The sequence below is a fragment of the Arachis duranensis genome, chromosome 1 (assembly GCF_000817695.3).
Source record: "Arachis duranensis cultivar V14167 chromosome 1, aradu.V14167.gnm2.J7QH, whole genome shotgun sequence".
NCBI classification, from domain to species: domain Eukaryota; kingdom Viridiplantae; phylum Streptophyta; class Magnoliopsida; order Fabales; family Fabaceae; genus Arachis; species Arachis duranensis.
In genome coordinates, this window is record NC_029772.3 from 11,570,362 (window position 1) to 11,579,036 (window position 8,675).

The 8,675-nt window shown below is 28.3% G+C and overlaps 2 protein-coding genes across 2 annotated transcripts in view; one reads left to right on the forward strand and one right to left on the reverse strand.

Moving 5' to 3' along the window:
• LOC127746743 (exosome complex exonuclease RRP44 homolog A-like) overlaps positions 1-2,726 on the forward strand; it is an 8,346-nt gene extending 5,620 nt beyond the window's left edge. Inside the window, exons 15-24 of the mRNA XM_052260903.1 lie at positions 194-248; positions 354-453; positions 797-908; positions 1,110-1,230; positions 1,416-1,475; positions 1,551-1,656; positions 1,738-1,833; positions 1,935-2,016; positions 2,109-2,174; positions 2,324-2,726. Of these exons, the coding sequence (XP_052116863.1) occupies positions 194-248; positions 354-453; positions 797-908; positions 1,110-1,230; positions 1,416-1,475; positions 1,551-1,656; positions 1,738-1,833; positions 1,935-2,016; positions 2,109-2,174; positions 2,324-2,522 (997 nt within the window). The 3' untranslated portion in view covers positions 2,523-2,726. The remainder of the gene's footprint in view (positions 1-193; positions 249-353; positions 454-796; positions 909-1,109; positions 1,231-1,415; positions 1,476-1,550; positions 1,657-1,737; positions 1,834-1,934; positions 2,017-2,108; positions 2,175-2,323) is intronic.
• Positions 2,727-3,212: 486 nt separating this feature from the next.
• Positions 3,213-8,423, reverse strand: LOC107478719 (protein PIN-LIKES 7-like). The gene is made up of 10 exons (XM_016098859.3): positions 8,286-8,423; positions 7,569-7,648; positions 6,738-6,862; positions 6,266-6,387; positions 5,662-5,850; positions 5,436-5,531; positions 4,722-4,822; positions 4,546-4,598; positions 3,862-4,047; positions 3,213-3,337 (listed from the first exon to the last, which is right to left on the reverse strand). Exons 1-10 carry the CDS (start codon positions 8,421-8,423, stop codon positions 3,213-3,215), a joined length of 1,215 nt encoding a protein of 404 aa, XP_015954345.1.
• Between the last annotated feature and the right edge of the window lie 252 nt (positions 8,424-8,675).

The following is an 8,675-nucleotide window of genomic DNA, read 5'->3' on the forward strand; positions in this document are numbered from 1 at the left end:
AGCCCTTTTTTTTTTTTTTTGAAAAAATTAAATAAAAGTACCATGTAATTTTCAATGACTCCCTTTCAATTTTGGATGTGCTATATGATTCATGACAATTGCTTTTGTTGCCCTTCTTTTTGTTTTTTGTTTTTTCATTGTGCAATTTCTGATTTATGACTTGGTTATTATATTTTATTTGCTCTTTCTGCAGTCGTTTGATGGATCCAATAACTACAAATTTGAGGAATATGAATAGTTTAGCTAAGGTATGGAATTTATTTATGTAAGGTTACTATTTGCTTGTAACTTATAAGTATGATATTTACATGCTCTGTTAAAAATTTTTCTGAGAAGTATTTATTTTCTTTCAGAAAATGAGATTAAGGCGTATTGAGAGAGGAGCTTTGACTCTTGCATCTGCTGAAGTCAAATTTCAAATTGACACAGAAACTCATGACCCCCTTGATATTGGTAGTGGTTCTTGCCTCTTTTATTATTTCTTGTTGGGACATGGAAGGTAGCCAGTCGCGTATTCTTCCAATTGGTTAAGAAGTTCTGCCGGTGCCCTTTGATTACTCATTCAGAATGAGTGCACCTGTCATATTGGGTTCTGTCATGTTTTCCAGATGCATGAGAGCCAATATGTCCTTGTGTCTCAAGCCTCTATATCATTTGGAGTCCTAATTGGATTTAATTACTACTTTTTAGGGATATTGAAAGATTGGTAGAAGTTGGGGATAATTTGGTCTTGGCGATTTTTATACATACTTATTTTTATTTCTGATATTAATAGAATAATATTTGTTATTTGCAGGTATGTACCAGATTCGGGAAGCCAACCAAATGGTGGAGGAGTTTATGCTTGCTGCTAATGTTTCGGTTGCAGAACAAATTCTTAAAAGTTTTCCTCTATGCTCATTATTAAGGTTGTTTCCTGATCTGATTTTTTTAAATTAAGTTTTGGTATCTCAATATTCTTTTGGTATCTTTCTCTAGAACATGGTATGTGATATTGAGAATCATCACTTACAAGCATGTGAGGCTGTTGGTTAGAAATGCTAACCGACTTTACATATGAAAAGAAAGGTTAATTGCTATCTTCTAATTGTTTGTTGGTTCTTGTTCAGGCGCCATCCAACACCAACTAGAGAGATGCTTGAACCTTTGCTACGTACTGCTGCTGCAGTTGGCCTGCACTTGGACGTCTCGTCCTCAAAAGCATTGGCTGATTCTCTTGACCATGCTGTGGTAAATGGCTTTTCCTTGATATTTTTTATTCTACTTGTCCATTTTTTTTTCCATTGACACTTCGATTTGCACTTTTTATATATGATGATGATGTCTAGTTGTATTGCTTTTTGGCTTTGTTAGCTCAAGCATTTGATATATTTGATCTTTAAGGTGTTCTCTCTCTTATCCAAACACTTTTTCAGGGTGATGATCCTTACTTCAACAAGTTAATCCGCATTCTAGCAACTAGATGCATGACTCAGGTAAATTGAATTTTTATGAGATCTCAGATTTTGGGATTGATCACATAAGATTGAATTCTTGTTTTGCTTTTGTAGGCTGTTTATTTCAGTAGTGGGGATCTTACCCCTCCAGAATATCATCATTATGGGCTTGCAGCTCCTTTATATACTCATTTCACATCACCAATAAGAAGATATGCTGGCAAGTGTCTCTTGTAATTCGTTTATTCGGTCAAGCTTGTGCCTTGTGCAATATAATGAGATTGAACAATTTTCCTTGCAGATGTCATTGTGCACAGGTTACTTGCTGCATCTTTAGGAATATCCAAGTTACCACCTGTATTTCAAGACAGGCTTCAGCTCACTAGTATTTCAGACAGTATGAAATCTCTTTTTATCGTCTTTTTTCTTTCAGCACCTTAATTGAAATTTTTGTCAGCATAACTATATTCGATACATATTAATGAATGTCTGGTTTAGATTTAAATTATCGGCATAGGAATGCACAGATGGCTGGGCGAGCCTCTGTAGAGCTCCATACCCTAATTTACTTCCGGAATAGGTAAGTGACATTGCTTTCCCTCCGTGCTAGGCTGCTACGGTTACTATCTAGTTGCAACTTATTCTTGACTTTACCTGTCTTTGCTCACGCAGACCGACTGATACAGAAGCTAGGGTGGTGAAAATGAGATCAAATGGATTCTTTGTGTTTGTTCCCAAGTAAAGTTTCTTATCTCTTTTGCTTTCTCATACATAGTCCATGAAACAATGGTTTTAAAGCTATAAAGCAGCATTTAATTTTGTTGTATTGTCAGTGAGTCGAGTCATTTATGATTTTAAGTTTCGCCTTTTCCCCCTCCGATCCACAGATTTGGCATAGAAGGGCCTATATATTTGACGCAAAAGGGTGAGAAGGGAAGTGGAGAATGGTATGTCGACGAGCAACAACAGAAAATAAAAAAGATGGATGGTAGCATTTCATACAGCATTTTGCAGACCGTCCAAATTCATATGGAGGTCGTGGAGCCGCAGCCTAATCGACCAAAACTTCAGCTTACTCTTTTATGAAAATACATTATTTGATGAACACGTCAACAGAGCAACATATTGGAAATGAATTTTTGTGCCATGTTTGTGTGGGATAGAATTTTAGTGTTGTTACAATCCGTAGGAAACATGTAACTTATCCAATATATTCCAGAGGAGGTTATAAAATTATACAAAATGGTTGAACTCAGAATGTTATATGCATATCTTTAGAATTATCTCTCAGGAATAGTGGTGGCGAATTGTATGTGATCAGTTTGTGCATGTTATATATTTCAAGATCAAAATGTGTCACACCCTTGCTCCAAACCTTGTATATTTTTTATGATTCCTTTCTTTAATATTTTTCATTACAAATTGTTCAGAGAGAGGAAATTGAGCTGTAAGCATATCTTTCTTTTCATTTTGTTACACTAAACTACGTGTCATTTAAGTTATCTATTAGGTTAAAGAGTTATTTGTCCTAAATAATTGAGCAAAATGTCATCTTAAATAATTGTGCAAAATGTCAATGTCATTTTTAACGTATTTTTCATTATATTTCTATGCTAAATATCTTGAAATTTCGATGTTTTCTCTTAATAACATTAAATACATGATTCAAGATCAATCATAACTATTCATTCTTAAATTTTTTTCTACATACATTCTAACAATTATAATAAAAACAAATGCTTGTGTGCTTAAAAAGTATACAAAAATTTCTCCTCCTTAAGTTAATACATATAAAAGGGTGGTTGACCAGAGTGTGAGGGATATAGTTGCAGCACAATATGTCCACAAGGTAATAACTGAGGCCTCCTCAGTGCCTGCATCAAATAGCTGAGTCATGGTACCTGCACAATTTTATACCCACCATCCATAGTTATTAGTTAAACTTAATTCTTATACTATTAGATAGTTTTATAAAACTAATCTTTAAATTTAAAGTTTTATATTATACATTATGATTATAAAATTTCACATAATTTATATATATATTTGTAATTTGTCTAAACAATTCTCCCCTTTGGGTCAGATTCCTAACTAAAATCGAAAAAAAAAAAAACATATGTAGATATAAAGTTATAGACTACTATTTGATGACATTTTTTATGTTGCTTATTTTTTATAAAATTAAACACCAATAATAAATTCTAATAATCTCACACTATAAGAATCATTCAATTGTATATTGTTATATCATTGAAAATAGCTAATTTTTACATTTATTATTTCAAAAGTTATTTAAACTATAAATTTAATTAAATAATTGTGTAAAACTCTTTATAGTTTATACTATCATAATATAGATTAATAGAATTGACATTTTATAGGAAGTTATATGAAAAGGAATATCTGAATGCATGAAGAAACTTACAAATATTCATTGCAGGTGGCATGGCATACTGCATGACAAGGACATACTGAAACAAAGGATCTAATGGAAGAAACCCTAAACTTGCAGCTCCTCTCACAATGTAAAGTCCAATTGAAGGTAATAAGAAAAGTCTAACTAAGACCACACTAATCAGTGTCAGTGGTTCTATAGTGGATGATTTCATGCCTGCAATAATTAATTATGTTACATACCAAAATATTAGAAAGGAAAAATATTAATTTTGTTGAATATATTAATTTAGTTTCATGATTGATAATAAGGTAAATAATAGAGTAGAAACTACAAATATATATTCACCTAATAAATCATTATGCATGGCATATCTTATTAGATGTTATATATATATTTTTTTAGAGAAAATGATAAATAGGTATCTAATTTTTTATTTTCAAGACAAATAAGATATCGACTAATTAAAAAAACAAAAACGTCGCTCACTTTCTAAAACGCGAAACATTTAAATCCTTTCGGTGATCGTTTTGTCTTCATATTTTAGAAGGAAAATTTTAAATATCTTGTATTTAAAATATCTTATTTTCAATTAGTCAAAAACTTATGTATTTTCGAATTAAAAATTTAAGGACATATTTATTTTTTTTTCTGTTGTTTAATAGAAACCTATTTTTGAGCATTTTTCTTTTGGTGATGAATAATATCCAATACCTTGAGTGAGGTTGCCACCAAGCAAAATGGTGATGCAAGGAATTGTCCCTTCCCTAAGAATTATAGGTATAATATAAGTGTATGCTACAAATTAAAAGCAATAGTAATAGACAGGAATATAATTGAGAAATAATAATTGGTTTAATTTTATGAGAAATATAATGCAAAATACAAACCCTAGCAACTGAATGGTCTCTTGGATCACTCTCAATGGAGCATCTTCTCCAATTATTAGGCTCCTGAGCCAGTCAACCCCACCAAAGATGAAACCTAAAAACTGATCATATATTTAAAGGGGTAAAAAACAAAAAATAACTCATGATCATATTTAATTTATTAATCACTACACAATCAAAATAGAGTAAACCCTCAAATAATTAAGAGTATATGCCCAAATTCATCCTAAGCAATTTTGCATCGGATATTTTCATTTTCAAAAAAAATTTATTACATTAAAATCTTTAAACTTTATAAAAATAAGATATATAAATTCTTCTATTTTACTTTTGAGAATCTACTTATCCAAAGTAAAAAAATAGGTCTAACTATAATAAGAATATATATATCTTATTTTTATAAAATTTAAAAATTTTAATATAATAATTTTTTTTTAGAATAAAAACGTCTAACACAAAATTTCTTAAAGACCTATTTAAATATATACTCAATAATTAAATTAGCATACTAGAGAATTATAAGTATTGATCAAAATAATTCGTAGCATACATTTAACAACTTTCATTTTAATTTTTATATTTTCTTTTAGCCAAACTTTAATTTTTATAAACCAAACTAGTTCCACAAGTATTTAATTATAAAATCACAGACTAATAAAATAATCATTTTAAAATACTATGACTAGTATGTTTAAAATAGAAGAAGGAACTCACTGTAGCAACTGTTGGGGGTGACAATAGTTCTGAGACTATTTGGCTCACAGTTTCAACCAATCCTTGCCAACACGATTGTGGAACTTGATCTAGAATCTACACATTTAGATTTAGATTCATTTTATAATGTAGAAATTAATAAGCTTTTGAAATATATATATACTACTAGTTATGCATTATGCATGTAAGTATAAAATAAAAAATTTAATAAGCTATGCATGATTACAATTTGGTTCTCAGTGTCTCTGTTTGTGTTTTGATTTTGATTCCCTTTGAGAAGGCTTGTTTGTGTGTTAGCATCATCATAGTTTTTGTTGGGAATCTTCAAGATTTGAGCAGCTTCCCATGCCTTATATTTCATGGCTCTGTCTCTTACTAATTGGTAAGTAAAGGTCCAAATGAATATGCCACCAACCTACAAATAATAATTACACAAACATGAACAAAGAAAAATCTAAAGTTACTTTATTTTGTTTTTCTTAATTACTGTTAAAGTAATTAGATAATATTAAATATAAATAAATATATAATTATAGATGTTACATGTATAAGTTATGAATATTAAGTTAAAAAGTTATTATCGATTTATTATTATTAACTTTTAATACATTATCCATTTTATATCCATTTTCTATTTTAGTTATATTTATTCCAGTTAACTTTATGTGAAGTTGATAACTGAGAATCATTATATGACAATTTAACAAAACCTATTAAATTATTCAACGACTCTGAACTATCAATTTTACATGAAGTTAACTGTACATCTGAGTTTTCACTTAATTTTAATAAAAAAAATGAATAATTAGTTTAAAAAATGAAAAAATTACCGCCAAGGAGAAGGAAGCATATGCAAGTGCTCTGACTCTGCATTTTTCTCTTTCACCAAATGGACCTCCTTTTTCATAACATATTGCTGGGATTATTACAACTGGAAGATTACCCATATTGCCTGATGAACCATGAATTATATCAATATTTTGTTAATTATTTAAATTATTTTGTTAATTATTTGATTCATTAAAACTTGATATTCTTTTAGTTTTTCATAAAACATTTTCAATTTGTTATTCTTTAATCCATGCCTTTAGTAAATAAAACTCATTATATATATGTATCAATGTATGTATATACTTTTCAGATAGATCTTTATTTTTAAAATATTTTTTAGGAACATATATAAATGAAAGGTTTTCAGATTGAAGTGTATGTATGTGATGAAAATGAAAACATACAAATACAAATGAAAAAAAAAACAAATGCCAAAGCATACCATAATATATAACTTTGATGCAATGCTACCTGTTGAACAAGCAGCAATAATAAGGCCTTCAACTTTCAAGCTTGGCTTTAGTAATTTTACAATTAACCACCCAAGAAACCCTCCAATTACAAAGGTACATCCAATGTTAACCGGCATAAACCACCTGCATTTTCATCAATAAACAAATATAAATTTTACACACATAAATTTTACCATAATAATAATAAGAATTAAATTTTGATTCACTATTAGTATAAAATAGTTTTACACTCATGTAACGCTACACATAAGTAAAAATAACTACCTTTTACATTGATCATGTAAATAATCATCTAAAAAAATGAATGTAATTGCACGATTGTGTAAAACACTAAAATACTTTACACTGTCAGTACATTAAAATTAAACTCGTAATAATAATTGATACAACAAATTTTTTTAAGTAATTCTAATTAATGGTAAAATATATAATTCTTTTTAGGGATTGGAATTTTACAACAACAAAACTTTGTCTCTCTGATTAAATCAACTACTATATGAATTAAATAACTCGTTGTATCCTGTTGTAAATCATATTTGAACTTGGTTCGATTTAACTCAGATTTTTTCTTATTACCTTATATAAAGTATGTAGCTTTTTCTCTATGTCTAAATATTAAACTATATCTCGTTTGATTAGATAATAACTATCTTCTTCTCGCTTGTTTAAACCACTTAAATAAGATTTCATCAAATTTTTAACAATAGATATGGTTCCAACTTATATATTCACCTATTCTTGTTACTTATTTGAATCATACAAATTTATATTACACTACATTTATGTTCATATTCATGTTCATCCTTAAGAGCTAACAATCAATGCATACCATGATATCATATCATCAAGAGAAACACTCCTTGCAAAACTTGCAAATATAAGTGATGGAGTGAATGCAATGAACACAAGCTGCAAAAGGGTCAAGCAAAATAATGTAAACGAAAATCAATGATAAAAAGAAGAAAAAAATACATCTTTTTCTTTATAATAAAAAATTATTCAATAAATTAAACGAGTATTTATTATCTATGATTGATACATCTATTTGATCATGCGTTACATACATTACTATTTTGTCTCTTTAATTTGAAGGATAATCCAAACAGGAAAAAAATATAGTTAAATTGAATCTCAGTGTTTTTTTTTTAGCATTTTAAGTGCATTAAAATCAAACCATTTATTATAAATTAAAAATTTAATTATTCTGTTATTTTTTATAATTTTTTTAATTAGATTCTTATATTATTTAATATAAATAATATTAGAATTAACTAAATATTTTTTTACAAATTAAAAGTACTTATAATTAAAAACCTAATTAGATTTTTGACCACATATATTTTAGAAGAAATATTCTATTAATTGTAACGTTTTTAACATAAAAATAATCTAATTATAAAATTAAAAGTACAGATTTAATTATTAAAAAATATAAAGATCTAATTAAAATTTTATAGGACTAAAGAATAATTAAACTTAAGTTAAATTTAAAATTGAAACCCTAATGGCTTTGAAAATTAAATCCAGATAGCATGTTCTCTCGTACCTTGTTCAAGGATCTTCGAAAATTTTCTGAGAGAAAATTATCAAATTTATCAGATGCCATATAAACTCCCACTGCACTCACAAGTAGGACTTGAATAATTGGATTACATGCCACCGCCAATAGTTCCCAAAAACCCATTTTCTATATATAAAAAAAATTATTAATTATTTATTTGCTTCTTCTTTTTTGTGCTGATGATGATGAGAATGATCTCCTTCAATTATAATAATGTCACAGTTGCAGTTTCTGATCTTCATGCACACTGAAAAATAATAATGTGAAAAGAGAGTTAGTGATGATATGTGAAAATTATAAATCTAAGATAAAAATTTCAAAAAATCAATTAAAAATTGCCAACAAAAAATAATAAAGTAGGATTGCTGGTTTTTT

Excerpts from the sequence above, each read along its gene's own strand:
- LOC107478719 (XM_016098859.3), bottom strand. The coding sequence starts at position 8,423 with ATGGGTTTTTGGGAACTATTGGCGGTGGCATGTAATCCAATTATTCAA. Across the intron at positions 6,388-6,737 it reads TATTGCTGCTTGTTCAACAG|GCAATATGGGTAATCTTCCA; the intron begins GTAGCATTGCAT and ends ATGGTTCATCAG. Across the intron at positions 5,532-5,661 it reads GAGACACTGAGAACCAAATT|ATTCTAGATCAAGTTCCACA; the intron begins GTAATCATGCAT and ends CTAAATGTGTAG.